Below are 17,537 nucleotides of genomic sequence, written 5' to 3' on the forward strand. Positions count from 1 at the left end.
GCCGTGCTCGGACCTAGCGGGCCTTTTGCCACCAACCTGCTATTCCAGAATACAATCAACCTCTACCACAAAAACAACAAACTTACAACATTTAAAAAAAAAAAAAAACAAACTTACAATTCAGAAATCTAGAATATAACACTGCCATTTTCATAAAATCAATTATTTATTTATTTTATTTTTCGACAAGACGTCTTCAGTTCTGGTATGAGGAATTTTACATATGAAGCCTAGTAACAATTATAATAAATAAACAAATTTGTTTGAAAAAAAAAAATTTAATATTTGAAGCTAGTTTCTGAATCTTTACAACCAAGCGAACAAAGGTTACAACAAAATGAATAAAATGGTTACTCAACGAAAGGTCATTGCAACTGGCTTTTTTCATCTAGTAGCGTGATATACACCAAAAATCCAAATTATGTACAAATACACTTCAATGCGGCACCGACCATATACTGGAGAAATCAGCAAATGTAGACTCATGACGTATGAAATTGTGTAAAACACAATGGTATATTTGCTCTGAGAATTCCCTTGGTGCATCACGAAGCACTTGATATTGGAAAACAATGACCAACTCAAGTATAGAGTCTCAGGCGTGTTGATATGGGTTCTCGACAGATAGGGCATGATGAAAGACTGACTCCACAGTCCTTGCAGGTCTGGACAAAGATAGAGAACACAATCAATATTGTAGGCACAATTTCCACTTCAAAATTAATTACATCACTAAATTTCAGCTTGTAGATGGTTGGCAATGGCATTGGATAAACAGATGCATAGGTAAGACAAAAAGAGATTATTCAATTACTCTTAAAAAATTATTCAGTTATCTTCACCATTAGTAAAGAAAATCTTTCATAGATTTTAAATGGCATCATTCGATCCAATAAGATCACTTCCTTCTTGTCTAAAATTAGTAAACATCTGACTTTCAAAACTCATCTCCTCTTGCACAGCCAAAAGTTGGACAATCGAAAGTCCTTCTAGCTTACGCCAAAAAGAGAAATATTGGAAACTTCAAATCATTAAATGAATAGACTATTTTAATGTTCACTTGATTCAGATACTATGTAATATAAATAGTGCAAGCACAGTAGTGACGTATAGTTAAGTTATATGCATAGACAGAGAAATAACTATGGGAAGATCTTCCCTCACCTTAGTGTATGATCTTCCCATAATTTGATGCTTCAAACAACAGTTCAACTATACCATATACAGGCTTCAAAATAAACCTCAAGTGAAAGTAACTTGCTTATTTATTGTGTGATATCTCAGTTCAAAAAAGAAAACCCATTAATAAGCATACTAACCGTATGACCACATCCGAAAGCCATGTCCTTTGGATTTGTCAGGCAAATGGGGCACACCTTGAACAACATGAGAAACTTGTCTCAACCAAAAGATCGCTGGAAAGGAATTTCATATAAAAATAATAGTCGAAACAAGGGGAGAGGGAGAAAGAAATACCGACTCCACAGAAGCTTCTGGCAGCACGGGAGCTGATGCCTCGACTTTCGGAATGCTTGTCATTGGTGGGATTGATTTAACTGCATTATCATGATTGATCACATCGCGTGGAGGTGGAAGTGGCCTTGTACGTGGACCACCTTCTGATTCATAACTACAGAAATACAAAGAGTAAAATACTGAAAATCACTATATTAGAATAAATTGTTCTACCATAAAACTGCAACTCATTTCCTTACCTGGAAAGTTGAAGCCTTTGGGTGGCTCTGTACTGATATGGAATTTCCATAAGGGCAGCAAGTGCAAATGCTGCTTCCTTCTGTGATATATCCCTGTTGTCTGACATGATCTTGGTGAAGTTGACAAACTGTAGGAGGAAAACATATGGAAGGTTATCTTATGAAACTTAGTTCTATGAAAAGATTAAACAAGGTACATAGAACACGACGTACACTGAAGTTGCTACATCTATGTAGTAGATTACATCTCTAAATAGCATCAAACAACAAAAAAGAAAGAATTAAAAAGAGCTGAATGACAGCAACATTCCAATTATAAGGAATGGTATGAAATGAAGTACTTCAAAAAATATGGGAAACCAATGCTCAAAATCGAACCCTTTTCCACAAAAGCTCCAGCTCCTCCCCTTTCAGCTTCTCAAAAATTCCCTTATTTCTCTCCATCCAAATGACACAGATGGCCAGAATACAGCCATTACAGCGTATCTTCCCAGCACCAGTCCCTTTTTCTCCAGCCAAAAAACTTGTATCTTTCACACAACAAGGCCACAAACATCACTGGATTGTCTCGACTCATCAGACTCCTTAAATACCCTTTTCCCCAAAGCTAGCGCAACTGGATAGAGGAAGAAAAATGATGCCCACACTATACACTGGTGAGGGAAGGTAAATAGCAGGAGCAATCTTACAGCCTGGACCTTATGAAGAGCTTTAACTTTCCATTTTACAGAAGAGGTAATGAATTGAGGGATGGAAGGATTGTCCATCAAATACCTCCAGAATGATTTACAAGGGTAGTACTCCCCTGATGACTCTTAACAACCACTTTTCTTGTCTGGTCTAGATGAAACCAGCACAAAACCCTCTAAACTGATAATAGACATAAGCTTCTCCCGGATCTCTCATGTTCCTTATAGACCCAGTCCCACAGTAGAAGAACTAGTACACAACCTAGCACTTTCCCTTACCCTTTCCCTGTACGGACAACAAGTTTGCAGCTACAGCAAAAGAAAATGAAGCCTTGTGATATGTCTCTCCAACTTTGACATGAGAATAAAACACAATATTAGAATCCCAGGATCTCTTGCAGCTTGTATTTACTTCTAATGAAAGCACACCATAGAGAATCACTACTTTCATCCCTGACACACAAAACGCTTCAATAATTGTTAAATGGAATCAAACTTTTCTGACCAACATACTTTTGTTCTTAATTCTCTTTCTCCCCAACGATTGTCTCAATTTTTTCGTTCAAAATTTGACTTTATCTGTGCTCCTTTGGTACTTTGTTGGACTAGACTAACTTAATTGTATTATAATGAACTAAAATTCTAGTGCACTGAGGTCTAAAATGATATGACACTTAAAAGCTTACTAAATAGTGCTAAAAGTTCCAAATTAAAATACAATCCAACCCAATATTATTCAGTATAGTCCTGAAAACTTCACACTGTAACAATCACTGAGGAGGTGGTCCCAAATTGGATTTTTTATATTGTACCTTCATCTTCATAAAGAGAAACCGGAGGATCTTAGTGGGAAGGTAAACTATTTCATTGTCACCCCTCCAACATGTTTTACAATCATTTCAATAAAGCAGAATAAAAGATAAAACAGGGGAGATTGGAACCAAACAGAAAGAACAGTAGATAGACAACATTACAGTGTGGTGTAACTTTACACGAACCGAATTTTCTATGAAATATTGAAACGGAAATATAGAAAAATGTAATATATATCATCTAATATTAATTTATGTACTCCCACAATATCCTATGATCTCATCCTAATGATGATAAGTTCTTGTATCATTCGATATTTCATATCTGTAACCATGCTTCAAAGAGCACCACCATCAATAAAGGCAAGAAACTAATATGGTTCATTCCTCACAGAGAGAACTCATAACTTATCTTCAGTCATATCAATAAAATCAGCACATGACTAGGAAGCCACCAAAATGTTAAATATTGATTACATAACCAACCTATACAAGACAAAGATGATCTGCATTGTCGTGGGATACAAGCTATTGAATGGAAATAAAAATTAACTCTGAGTGCCACTTAATTACGTACCTGGAAGTTGTCAAATGCTCGTTGAGGAATGTTATCATCAAATTGCTGCATTGCATCCCACGGTCCGTCCCCAACTCCAACCAAGATAATTGACAGAGGATATTTGCTGTTTAAAGAATTCTGATAGTGAGGACACTATAAACAAAAATAAGTGTGCTCTAGAAGCAGAATGCATTACTTTACCTAGCAGCAACTATGGAATTTACAGTCGCTTGTTCTTGGGCACTGAATCTTCCAGGTGGGGTATCAGGGCTTCTGGTAACCTACGCGAAGATAGACGCATTTCAAGGCCGTAAGAAGAACATATACAATAAAGAAAAAATGAAATGACCATGTGAAAAAAGAAGAAGAAAAACTACGGGCATTGAACATGTTTCACCAACCTGTCCGTCTGCTATAATAACAAGAACATGGTATTGTCCATTGTTTTTTTCAACAATGTCAATTGCCGCATCAATTATTGGGGAAAACGAGGTTGGACCTGTGAATAAGGAAACTAAGATTATCATATCTGGTGTGTGCACCATGCTCGAATTATACTAATCAGGTATAGCCGGGTGACATGTGACTACCAGGTATAGCAACGGATACGTAGACAATCAATATCAGATATATGCAATCAGGTTAGCTTCATTAACTTAATTGGGTGGAGGTAAGATAAAGAAGTTTGCTGCTGACAAAAGGATCCTTTAAAAGGCTGAATTGATACTGTAGACAAATTTATTTATACAGTATAACCTCAAACCACATGTACCATGGGATAGGGACTGCTATAACATGGTCAAAAAATCTAACAAAATATTGAGTATTGAGTATTCATTGACTGATTGACTTGTATAAAATGGTCTGAAAATGCTCATTCACCAGATTAATGGAATATTGAGCATTCATCCTCCACTTAATGTATTTTATATATATATATATATATATATATATATATATAAGTACATTCAAAGAAAAAAAAATTAAACAATTATAGTAAATGATTGGATACATTTAAAATAGAAGAACAACCGAAAGATATATTGTTTTCATATTTTTTGATAAATGTTTTATTTTGTATCACATGTCATAGGAAGATGGTGTCAGGATAACAGAAGCCTGGAAATGAGCTTTCTTCTCCTGAGTTTTTCTAATTCCAATCAATTTTTACAAGTGTCATTGCTGTGGAGGGTGAGATCAGGAGTAGACAGAGAGTGAAACAGAATGGCTCAGCTTACACCAAGTGAAAGTTCAAATGAATGAGCTTCTTCATCTAGAACATCAAAATCTATTTCTTATCCTGAGCCAAGGAATTTTTAAACATTCATTGATGACACATGATTGTATGAATCAAAATCTTAGCATGAATTCATCTAAGTTTGGATAAAAGAAAACCAAGAATAAAATAACCAAGAAACACTCATTGTAGAAATACAGATAAAGCCAAGAGTTATCATACATATGGAGCAAGTCTTCGCTTCAGGAAGATGCTACTTGGCAGAAGGAAATTGCAACAATGAGAGGGCAAACTGTCAAATACCTGATAACCTTAAGTATGGAACAATCTCCCTATACCGAGCAAGAGCTTCCTCGAACCCAACACAGCATCGATCATCAGGATAAAAGCGGAACACACCTTGATCATGTGTTGATGCTACAAAAGATGATACGATCAGAAAGCTCTGTACTGATAACTGGTATGTATTTTCAAGCAGAAGTAAAAATAATAACTTGACAGTAGACACTAACCATCGCCAAATCCAAAACAAGGAATTATATTATCTTCATCGAAAGGAGACAAAGTGCGGCCAATTATAGAGATTGCTTGCTCGTAAGGATTAGGTGTGCTACCGATAGCATGAAGACTTTTTCTGTTGAATGAATATTTGCCTACAATCATTGAAGTGTAACTTTTATCTACTTCCACAAGAAGTCATGAAAAATAATTCATCTAAAGGACTAGAAATATCACCTGTCCATTCATTGCTCTTTGTGAAGTCGATACCAAGTATTAAATTTGATGATTCAAGGCCAGCTTCTCTCAATGAAGCAATAACCTGGACATATATATTGATGCTTCTGGTTACTGAACACGCTCCATAAATAGCAGATAATGAATACACTTATTGCTAATTTATTACACATACAATTACCCACTCAGCAGGACTACTGATATGAAGGATGGATAAATAGTTGTTGTTTGTGTGTGTGTGTGTGTGTGACACATGCAAAAGCAGTTATCTTCTATATATAGACCATATCTTCATAAGTTTAAATCTCAGTTCATATACTCAGCAGGAATACTGATATGAAGGATGGATAAATAGTTCTTGTTTCTATATATGTGACCTTTCTGACACACCCAAAAGCAGTTATCAGTTTAATTTCAGTTTACATACGTCTTATAAAAATCAATCAGTCAATAAGAAATGCAATGCTAGTGGTTGAAACCTGATCCAAAGAGTTGAAATTGTCGCCTATACGTGTAGATGGTAGCTTTTGTTTAGAACTAGAGTCCATCGAAGTGCCTGCATAGGAAGGTGGTTCAGGTGGGAAACTATCATGAGAATCATCATACGTCCATAAATTATCATGAGAATCATTATACGTCGATTCGCCATTCCCCATGTTTGGGAGGTAGATGGTACCTGTATCAGAAAAAGGAAACAGAGAATAGCGGATTAGAGGACAATTCTTGACGCATGCCTTAAATTAGTTCATTCAGATGCCTTATTTAATTCTCCCGCAACAAATTAGATGGGCAGAATAAGACTCGAAGTATGACAACTCCGGTATTTAGCTTATACATTTACAAACTCAAACAAGTCATCTCCATCCAGATGAATCAACCTATACGTCCTGTAATCTAGATCAAACACGTTGAGTTGGAATACTAAAACGGTTATAGGTCAGGTCAGTTAGCGCAATTCCCTTAGTTTTTAATCGCTGGACCAAATTCTTATTTCCAAACTAATTGCATTGGATTCCAAATTTCTGCTAACAATCGACTCAGAACTCAAATTTCAAATAAACTCAGAATCCAAGAAATCCATGGTAACAAGAAAGCTTGACAATTTCTGACATCATATCAAACTCTAGATAATCAGAACTTGAGAAATGTACGGATTTCTAAAACTCAAATTCAATTTTCATGCACAACTTAACAACAAAACTAACAAGGAAACACAAAGACTTGACATGCTAAAGCAAATCACCAACAAACCCATTAGCACATGCCATCCAAAATATGAAACTAGAAGTGAGTCTCAACAATCAGAAAGTGAATATTACAGCAAACCATTGATCAGCAAAAGAGAGATTTTCAGAGACAAACCTGTAATATGTTGAAGCAGAGGAGATGAAAGGGGATTGATTGTTGTAACAATATTGGAGATGTTGATCTCTTAAATACCAAAAAGTCAACTGGGTGGCGTTGGGCTTCTTCTTCTTCTTCTTCTGTTCCTTAAAAAAGTAGCAAACTTTTGCCTGGTTTTTCTATGATTCTCATATCTGTTTGGATTTCTTAAATGAATACATAACGTGCACACGTTGGGAATGTGGTCGTCAAGTTTGAATAGTCGGGTCAAAGGGATTTTACCGCTAAAGGACAAGCAAATTTTGGTTAGGACTTGGGAGCTAGAAAAATCCAAAAGGGTTTTGAAGGCCTGAAGAGAGCAAAGGGACTTTTACTTTTACCATAAACTCGTTTAAAAGTGGGACTTTCTAGAAAAAGAAAAAAAAATGGATAACAGGAATCTAGATGGAATGATGGATACTTATGGCCTAAGTTTATGTTTGGTCTATCACTGTTCTCGCTCTTGGAGTAGGGGTCATTATGGGCCGGGTTAGGGCCGGCCCTACCCTAAATTTTAGGGCCTAGGATAGGGCCGGGTCAGGTCTAGTCAAAGTCAACAAAATTTAGGGCCGGATAGGGTAGGGCCGAGGCTTAAATATGCTAATCCTTAACCGCCCGAAAAGCCTGAGTCACTAGGGCAAAAATGGCCAGGTCGGGCAGGCCTTCCAAATAGGGCCGAAATGGGCCTAAGGGCAACTCCAACCATAGGCACCATTTGGGGGTGCTATTCTCATTTTAGCACCCCCTTGTTGCACTATTCATATATGACTCAATTCTCATCTCCAACCATAGGCACCATTTGGGAGTGCTATTTTCACTATTCTTGACTAAAATATAATATGAGTATAATTTTGATGAATATTATATTAAAAATATGTTAATTTAATTAAATAAGGTTAAAAAAATAATTTAACATTTTATCATAATATTTAAAAATTATTCTTATTATTTAATGAATTAAAAAAATATTTTTTTTTGTCAGCATATACGACAAAAGTGTCGGCACATACGAATAAAAATCAAACTATTTAGATCATAATATTTAAAAATGATTCTTATTATTTAATAAATTTAAAATTTTTTTTTGTCGGCATATACAACAAAAGTGTCGGCACATACGACAAAGAATCTAACTATTTAGAAGATATTTTGATGTTTTGTGTCGGCATATATGCCAAACAGCCGAATTTCGATGTGATTTCAGAGCCACGTGTCAATCTGTAATTGGTTGTCCAAATTACGGTTGATTCTTTGTCCGCCACGTGTCATATCTTATCTAATTATATGAACTCAAACCGTCCATAAATATGGGGTCATTGTCATCCTCATCTCTCACAAATTCACAAACACTTCTCATACCCAAATCACACAAATCTTTCTTTCTTTTCCGTTTTGATTTTGTCAAACCATTTCTGCAATGAATCGTTTGACGAAATGGTTGCAGAAAGATCAAGAAGAGGCCGTCACGAGAAGTCGTCGACGAGCCTTGATGATGTCTGCCGCTGCCTTGCAAATCCAAACTTTGGAAGATGAGGATTCACAATGGGGTGGTTCTTCAGAAGGTCGTACCTATAAGGCGAGGGATCGAGAGTTGATGGATCTTCGACTCTGAAATCATCACGCACAAGTTGAGCATCAAACCATCCTTCTACCCTATCAAGCAGAGGCGCCGAGCCTTCGACGAAGAGAAATACCGTGTTATAGGAGAAGAAGTTTCCAAGCTGCAGAGCATTGGGTTCATCCACCAAGTCATCTATCCCCAGTGGATTTCCAACCTGGTTATGGTAAAAAAGGCTAGCGGCAGGTGCCGGATGTGTGTCGACTTCAAAAATCTTAACAAGGCATGCCCAAAAGATAGTTTCCCACTACCCCGCATTGATCAGCTGGTTGATGCAACCGCTGGACACGAGCTCCTCAGCATGATGGATGCGTTCTTCTACTATAATCAGATCAAGATGCATCCCGACGACAAGGAATGCATCACCTTCACCACCGACAAAGGCCTGTATTGTTACAATGTTATGCCTTTCGGTCTGAACAACGCAGGAGCAACTTATCAGCGACTGATGAACGCCATGTTCGCGGAACATCTGGGCAAGATAATCGAGGTCTACATAGACGACATGTTGGTCAAGAGTATAAAAGCCAGCGGACATGTGACAAACCTCAAAATCATAATAACCATCCTCTTGGCCTACGGTATGCGTCTCAACCCAGAAAAATGTTTTTTTGGCGTCACCGCCAGCAAATTTCTGGTCATATTGTCAGTGAATGAGGCATCGAGGCTAACCCTGACAAGGTGCAAGCCATCCTCGACTTGAAGGACCTAGAATGGAAGGTGCACGTCCAAAGCCTCCAGGGCAAGGTAACCGCCCTGTCTCGATTCATCTCCAGACTGACTGACAGATGCGCCCCATTTTTCAAAGTCCTTAAAACAACCCACAAGAAAGTCATCGACTGGAACCCAAAGTGCCAGGCGGCGTTCCAGGGCTTGAAGGAGTACCTAGCGGCAGTTTCACTCATTTCCATTCCTGTGCAAGGCGAAACACTATACATATACCTAGCGGTATCGCAATCAGCTGTAAGCTGCGCCATCGTCTGGTGGGAGAACCAGGACGAGCTCCCAGTGTTCTATGCCTGCAGAGGCATGAACTGAGCGGAAACACGGTATCCTCCCTTGGAGCAACTTGCTCTCGCACTCATCATTGCTGCTAGACGCCTCCGCCAGTACTTCCAAGCCCACACAATCCATGTGCTAACCAATCAATCGCTGAGACAAGTAACGCAGAACCCTGAACATTTGGGGCGCCTCAGCAAGTGGGCCATTAAGCTCAGCGAATTTTACAAACCAAGAACCGCCATGAAGGGCCAGGCGGTGGCAGACTTCATTGCTGAGCTCACAGAGCGCTAGCTCGAATCCAAAGTCGGAGCACAACCAAGAATGGAGATGGTGGTATCTGAGGAACAATCTCCCCGACAGTCAGACTGGAACCTGCATGTGGACGGCTCCTCTTGTCTCAAGGCCAGCGGCCCCGGAATCATCTTAACAGGTCTTGGGGGGCTGAACGCGGAGTACGCGTTGAAATTCAACTTCAAGGCTTCCAATAACATGGCGGAGTATGAAGCACTCATTGCCGGCCTACTCTTGGCCATCGATTCAGGGGCCAACAGTGTCAACATCTTCAGCGACTCTCAATTAGTCATTAACCAGGTCAACGACAGCTTTCAGGCCAAGGACTAGCAGTTGGCAGCATACTTAGGTTACGTCAACACACTGCTAAAAAAATTCAAATTTCACACCATCACACAGATCCCCAGGGAAAAGAATGCCAAGGCTGATTCACTGGCGAGATTGGCAACCTCTCAGCCATACCAAATTCTAGCGGACACAAGGGTGGAGTGTCTCGACAAGCCAAGAATCACAAAAAACCCTAGCGGAGATCTTCAACATTGAGGTCAATCCTAGTTGGATGGACGAGATTATCAAATACAAACGCAACGGGACATTGCCAGAGGACAAAGTCGACGCGCGACAACTCAAGCGGAGAGCAACCCGTTATAACATCCAAAACGGCAAACTTTACCGCCAGGGATTCACTCACCCCAACCTCCGCTATCTAACCCAGAGGAAGGAAAGGTCGTGCTGGCAACGATACACGGCGGAGAATGTGGAAACCACTCGGGCGCTAGATCCTTGGCGAATCGCATAATGCGACAGGGCTACTTCTGGCTTACACTCGGTGACAACGCCCGGCAGATATCGAAATCTTGTCACAAATGCCAACAATATGCTAATCTTCCACATGCCCCGGCGGAACCACTGTCGGTCATCATCGGTCCTTAGATTCACTCCACGTGGGGCCTAGACTTGATGGGAAAATTCCAAACCGCGAAGGGCCAGTTCAAATACATCATTTTTACTATTGACTACAACAACAAATGGATAGAGGCGGAGCCCTTGACGGCAATAACTACCGCCAAGGTAATTCACTTCCTCTGGAAGAACATTTAACGCCATTACGGTGTCCCGCATACAATCATCACAGACAATGGCACACAGTTCAATAACAAGGAACTCATCTCTTTCACCGCCAACCTGGGTACCAAGATGCGTTTCGCATCTATCTCTTACCCTCAAACCAACGGCCATGTCGAAGCAGCAAATAAGATAATCAAGAAGCTGTTACAGAAGAAACTCGACAGGGCCAAGGATTTGTGGGCGGAGAAACTCTCGGAAGTTCTATGGGCCATCAGAACGACCCCAACTTCCGCCACTGGTGAAACCCCCTTTTGTATGATGTTCGGAACTGAGGCTGTCCTGCCTATTGAGGTAACTCAACCAACCGCTAGGGTCGAAGGCTACTGCCCAGAGACCAACAACGTCGGAGTCAACCTTGACAGGGATCTCCTAGAGGAAAAACGACATAAAGCCCATCTGCACAACCTGCAAAACAAGCAGCGGGTATCGTGTTTCTACAACGCCAGGGTCAAAGCCCGCAACCTCCAACTGGGGGACTGGGGAATGAAGGAAGTCATACCACCGCCAACAAAACTCCGCCCAACTTGGGAAAGTCCATACAAAATTGTAGAAGTCGTTAGCCTAGGCACCTTCTATTTAATGGACAAGGATGGCGTCACAACGACCCACCCTTGGAATACCGAACACCTTCGGTATTACTACAAATAGTCATGCCGCTACCCAAGAGCATCTTGACTTAGCTAAATTTTTGTTCAATATTTAGCTACGGGAAGCTACCCAACGGGTACTAACCCGCTTTTGTAAACGCTGTTCAGGCATCTATCAATGAAACGAGGAATTATTCAAACCATTGTTACCAAGTCTAGCACTAGGGGCAGCTGGCAACCTAGTCAGCGGACCACATCCGCTATATTGTGCACTTGGACCAATTTTAATTCCTTTAATGTTTCATTCGTTGGCAAAACCAAAATTGTCAAAACTCTAGCGGTACAAGACATCATAGAAAAAAAACCAAATTCTGAAATTTCATATACTTAGGGCTGGGACTCCCCACCCAAAAAAGTTCATTACATCAGATAATTACGCCTCAGCGGCTACAAAAATAATATGACTTCCATCTTTCAAGGGTTGGCGGGGTTGGCTCGGCTTTATTCGGCATCTCCAACTTCGGCATGCGGCGGCGGATGTTGGCGGCTTATGTGGTCAGATCCGCGGGCACTAGGACTTGGGGTCTCTATTGTACCATCCGCCAGGGTATGGCCTGCCAAAAACCCAGCACGGGACACCTCCAACTGGGTAGGAGTCCGCTGGGAGTCATCAGCAAGATAAGTGCCACTTTCCCCACTACCCGAGCGGGCACCATCAACCTGAGAGGGGGCAATACCCTTTGCCGGCAGAGCATCCTTAGCTGGCGGCACGATCGGCATGGACGTCTTCGCCCAGTCAATGGCTCCTTTCTGCTATAGCATCTCCACAATGGCTAGGGCACCAGCCTTCGCCGCTTCGGTCAGCGTCTTCTTATATTCCACCGACTGCTTGAATGACTCCACAGCGGCTGCCGCAGCGCGGCTCCCCTCAGCCCCCAGGCAAACGACTTCACCCTCCAGCCGTTTAACCTCGGCCAGCCTAGCGGCAGACTCTCGCTGAAGGATCTCAACCTTTTTATCTTTGGCGGCAACCCGATCTTGCAGCAGGGACAAATCTTGCTCTAACTTGGAGAATTGATCGTTCCGCTCCAGGTCCCGCTCAATGGCGACGGCCAACTTGCCATGAGCATCTGCTGCATCAGAGTTGGCCTTTGTCAGGCATCGCTTCACATCAGCCAACCTGTCCTAGGACTCCCCCAAGTCCCTCTGCAGGCCTGCCACCTCCTCCCTGAGCTCCCACTCAAGCCGGGGCTGTTTCGACGCCGCCAGAAACATCTCGTGCAGCCCAACAGAGATGTGCCCAAATGCCTCGCTGAAGGGCGATTGGTCAACGGCGGTCGACCGTACAATCCCCTCCAGGCCGCCGAACCCCAGTCGCTCGCAGAGGTGATAAAGAAACTCCCGCTCACCGTCATTTAGAAACTCGGCGTACGCGGCAAATGAGTCTAGGTCGCTTATGGCCTCCTCTTTCGCCAAGTCCGCAGGAACCTGGGGCAAAGCCTGTCGTGCCTTCTTCCCGCCGAAGTCATTTTGACGGCGTTTTCGCTGAAGCACCCGCGTGCTTACAGCAGGAGCAGGCCTCGAACCCCTAGTCGGCGGCTCCAACCCCGCAATGGTGACGTCCTCCGCTGGGCGCACTGTTTTCTTATGTGGTCGGCGCTCTCTTTTTCTGCAGCACTGCCTCGCTTATCGCACCAATCCCGGCCTGAACGGCAAGCAGCCCGTCACTACCAAGATGGGAGTGGTGCGGCATGGGTAACACCACGGGAACCTCGGAAGGGCTTAGCGCCAGCGTTTCCGGGTTCATAACAGTTTGCTGAGCCACCAGTCCGGAAGCGTACATGGTCTAGAGGAAGTTGTCGATCTCAGCGCGGTCCATGGCTTTCGCAAAGGAGTCACGGCTCGCTTTGTTACCCGGCGGAGTTTCTAAAAAAAAAAAAACAAATGAGTCAGCCTGGGACAATCTTATCAAAGGTGCGGAATGGCGGAGATTGCTTACCAATAGCATGAGTCAGTTGTTGATCGACCAGCAACTCCCAGCCAGTAAGGAGTCGAAAATCCAGCAAGTTGCTATTCCGCCAGCAACCTCTGATACGTGCCACGCGACACTCCTCTTTGCGAGTCAGGTTATAGCGCAACCCCGCTGAACAAAAAAAATGGGGGTCATTGTCAATACAAAGTACAAGGTTGTATATATATATATAAAAACCCCGCCAGTCATGTTCAGCGAAGACCGACCAACAACCTCGGATAGGCTGAAACTCTGACTTAATCCTAAACGTCTCCTCCCCCTCGTTGAGCCCCGCTTGGTATTCCCACCCTGTCGTGGCAACACAAAAGGGCCCTTGCCAGTAAGACATGGAATCTCGCAGGTTCTCGATCAGCTTGGACGCTCCCTGCCGGCGGCTCAAGTTTACCTGCCCTCTGCAACCTTAGCGCTTCATGTACACCAGTTCGAAGAAGTGCAACACCTCCGCCACAGTTGGTCCCTCGCAACCCGACAACCGCCATAACGAGTTCAGCGCCAGCATTAACCGCCACATGTTGGGGCAGATTTGCCCAAAGGCAACGCCAAACTCTCACACCAAAATTTGGAGGTTTGGTAGCAGCGGGAAAGTCACTCTCTAGAGGAATATCGCCTCGTGCACGGCGGCAAACCCCGCTGGAAGAATCAAGGCTTTCTCCTCCATCGTCGGCGGATGCAGCTTCACTACGCTGGCAACTGAAACATCCGCTTCAGCCGGTTGACGGCGACAACAGTCATCCTACCTCCCGCCTCATCAATAGGGGTGCCGTCCTGGAGGACCCATGCTGACTCAGCATCCTCCCCCGCCACCTCTCCCCCGTCAGCGGAACCACTGGTAGCATTATTACTCGCCAACTGCTCATCACGCATATTTTGGGTAGCGGGAAACTCCCCTGCCCTAGAACTCTCTGGACCCGAAGCACGACCCATGGCTATGTCCCAAGGTATGGTTTGTAGCGGCTTAACCTCTAGCAGTTCTGGCAGTGAGGTTCCTGCATGGGCAGACGGACGCAACGAGTCAATAAAAATTCTATCCGCCGCGCTGAACGACACTTCGGACCCAGAATCCTCACTGCTTGAAATCTCTATGACGTCGGCCATCCCAAACCCTAGAACCCAAATCAGTCAGCTCACACAAGATCTAATTTATCCCTTTTATCAGTTATACCCAAGAACGTCAAGAGCAGTCACCCAGAAAATGCCAAAACAAGAACAAACACACTAAACCCAGATTCGACCATCTAACAAATCCCTAAGCCCCAACTCTGTCAAACACAATAACCCCACTTTGCACCCTCAAAGCACATTGGGGAAGAACATATCACACAAAAAAAATACCCAAAACCCAGAAACTGGCAATATCGAAAATCCAATGAAACAGGGATAAGGTTCAGGCTACCAACCTCAAGGATGAAGCCTCGGATGAGATCGTGAGCACCTATCTTCGATGCAGGAGATCGTCGTCTTTCCTGATGTGATTACTCCACGAGATCGCCGTAGTTTTCTTCTCGAGTCTCAGACGAGCAAAGCTTGAAGACGAAGAGTAGAGTTTGAAGCTTTAGGAAAGTGTCAAATCTCGCTAACTTTCCCCCCTTTTATGTCAATGTCAAACAGTTCTAGGCTGTCCACTGAAAAATGACATCATGCACCAACCATACATGTGTCCCATAACTGCACTTACTCTCCGGATTAACCGAGGCGTTGCCTCGGTTATAGAATCCTTCATTTCTCACATTAATGGCGAGGAGACGGCTACGCTGAGGAGACATGCCTCCACACGCTAACCCTCTGGAGGTTACCCACGTGTCGACCACCTTCAGTCGAAGTGTCTCGAGAAGGTAACCGCTGGGAAGAGGTTGCCAATCATTGGAAGTCCCCGCTAAGCGAAACCCCGCTGGCGGAACTTCTCACTTGCCATCCTCCAAGTGTCGATGTCCCCGCTGAGCGAAACCCAGCTAGCGGAACTTCTCACTTGCCATTCTCCAAGTGTCGAAGTCCCCGCTGAGCGAAACCCCGCTAGCGGAACTTCTCACTTGTCACCTTCCAAGTATCGAAGTCCCCGCTGAGCGAAACCTCGCTAGCAAAACTTCTCACTTGTCACCCTCTAAGTGTCGAAGTCCCCGCTGAGCGAAACCCCGCTAGCAGAACTTCTCACTTGTCACCCTCCAAGTGTCGAAGTCCCCGCTGAGCGAAACCCCGCTAGCGGAACTTCTCACTTGTCACCCTCCAAGGGTCAAAGTCTTTGCTGAGCAAATCCCCACTAGCGGGACTTCTACTCGTCAACTTGCAAGAGAGGCAGCCTCCGCTACACGCAACACTGCCGGCAGAGCTCCCTTTCCATCTTGCAAACCGCGTACTTTGCTTAGCGCAACACCGCTCGATAAAATACCGCCAGCCACATCTACGTAACGCTGTTTCCTGCTACAACAAGCAGGGGGATATCCGCCAGCGGCGAATCCCGAGGCTACACCTTATTGACAACGACCGCCATGCGGCGTTACGGTCAGATCGTCCTTATGGGACACGGGGACTTGTCAACAGTCTACGACGACCCTGATCAGGTACGTTGACCCCCGTCACCTGGGTACTAAAGATTGGGCTCGCTACCCAATACCCTCTGCTTCGAGCAGTTCCCCCTCAACAAAAAAATTGCCGACCATCTGATGCGCTTTTGGGAAGCGCATAATTTAACCCTGAAATGTCGTTAGTAATATAAGTAAGTAGGGATCGTTCTATTCCGGGGATTGAGGGTACATCTGTAATTGTGAAACAAATAAAGAAAAGTATTATTTACAAAAATAAAATAAAGAATATAAATATATACAATTGTATAAACAAATAAAGAATTAAAATAATAAAGTATTATTTACAAAAATAAAATAAAGAATAGAAATATATACAAGTAACAAAATAAAAAGGGAGGGGGGTTTAAGAATTATAGAATTGAAAATTAAGATAAATAAAATAAAGAAAATGTAAAAACATATATACAAAGGTGGATCGCAAGGAACAAAGATCAAAACCACATCCATATGCAAGAAATCCAATTACAATTCCTATAGTTGATTTTAAATGTCATGAGAGAGGAGTTGATCATGTGAAACATTCGAAAGCAAATGATTTCCCATATTTTACTTTTCAATGCTAATTAACCTAAGCGAAAGCACCTAGATTAATCCTATCAAACATGCAATCAAGCCCTAGAAAGCTAGTCAATCATGACATGTTCAACGCATTAGACATAGAGAAAGGCTATCAACCCAAGTGTACAACTTAGTATGGAAAAGTCCACCTAATTGCAATCCTCTTTAATTAAATTCAGTCTTTGCACAAAACCTTTACTACTTTGATTCAAGTTTACACAAAACGAAAAGTCGATTTCATGTTCTTAAACCTAGCACCAATTATATCAAAACCCTAAGTGTTTGCAACCACATAAGATTAAAATACAAAAGTTATCTATAACGCAAATTTAATTAAACAAACTCACATAAGCAACATAAAAATCAACATATAGAAATCACAACTTTATCTCAAAACATATAAACGGGCTTTAAACTTTGCCCTTAACATTATTTGTTAACTAGAATTCATAGTTCTACAAATCTAAACAAAGAAAACCAAAAGAAATTACAAGGAAAAAGATAGAATTACACCATGAAGGGAGTGGATGATGAAGAGCTTGAGACGTTGATCTTGAATCTTTAAAGCAAGACTTCACTATCACGGCACAAGGTGGATGATGACGGCTAGGA

General features: G+C 42.6%; 1 protein-coding gene across 2 annotated transcripts; it reads right to left on the bottom strand.

Annotated features, from left to right (window-relative positions):
- Positions 1-258: 258 nt before the first annotated feature.
- On the bottom strand, positions 259-7,287 carry LOC112187456 (E3 ubiquitin-protein ligase RGLG3). Of its 2 annotated transcripts, none has more exons than XM_024326248.2 (12): positions 7,110-7,287; positions 6,227-6,303; positions 5,748-5,832; positions 5,525-5,665; positions 5,316-5,429; positions 4,177-4,274; positions 3,977-4,056; positions 3,794-3,899; positions 1,716-1,843; positions 1,477-1,630; positions 1,320-1,376; positions 259-665 (listed from the first exon to the last, which is right to left on the bottom strand). In XM_024326248.2, the coding sequence occupies exons 2-12, from the start codon at positions 6,293-6,295 to the stop codon at positions 582-584; spliced, it is 1,116 nt and encodes a 371-aa protein (XP_024182016.1). In that variant the 5' UTR covers positions 6,296-6,303; positions 7,110-7,287; the 3' UTR covers positions 259-581. The 2 variants fall into 2 exon arrangements, with proteins under 2 accessions (XP_024182016.1, XP_024182014.1); XM_024326246.2 differs by having other exon boundaries at positions 6,227-6,423.
- Positions 7,288-17,537: the final 10,250 nt, after the last annotated feature.

The sequence above is a fragment of the Rosa chinensis genome, chromosome 2 (genome assembly GCF_002994745.2).
Source record: "Rosa chinensis cultivar Old Blush chromosome 2, RchiOBHm-V2, whole genome shotgun sequence".
NCBI lineage: Eukaryota > Viridiplantae > Streptophyta > Magnoliopsida > Rosales > Rosaceae > Rosa > Rosa chinensis.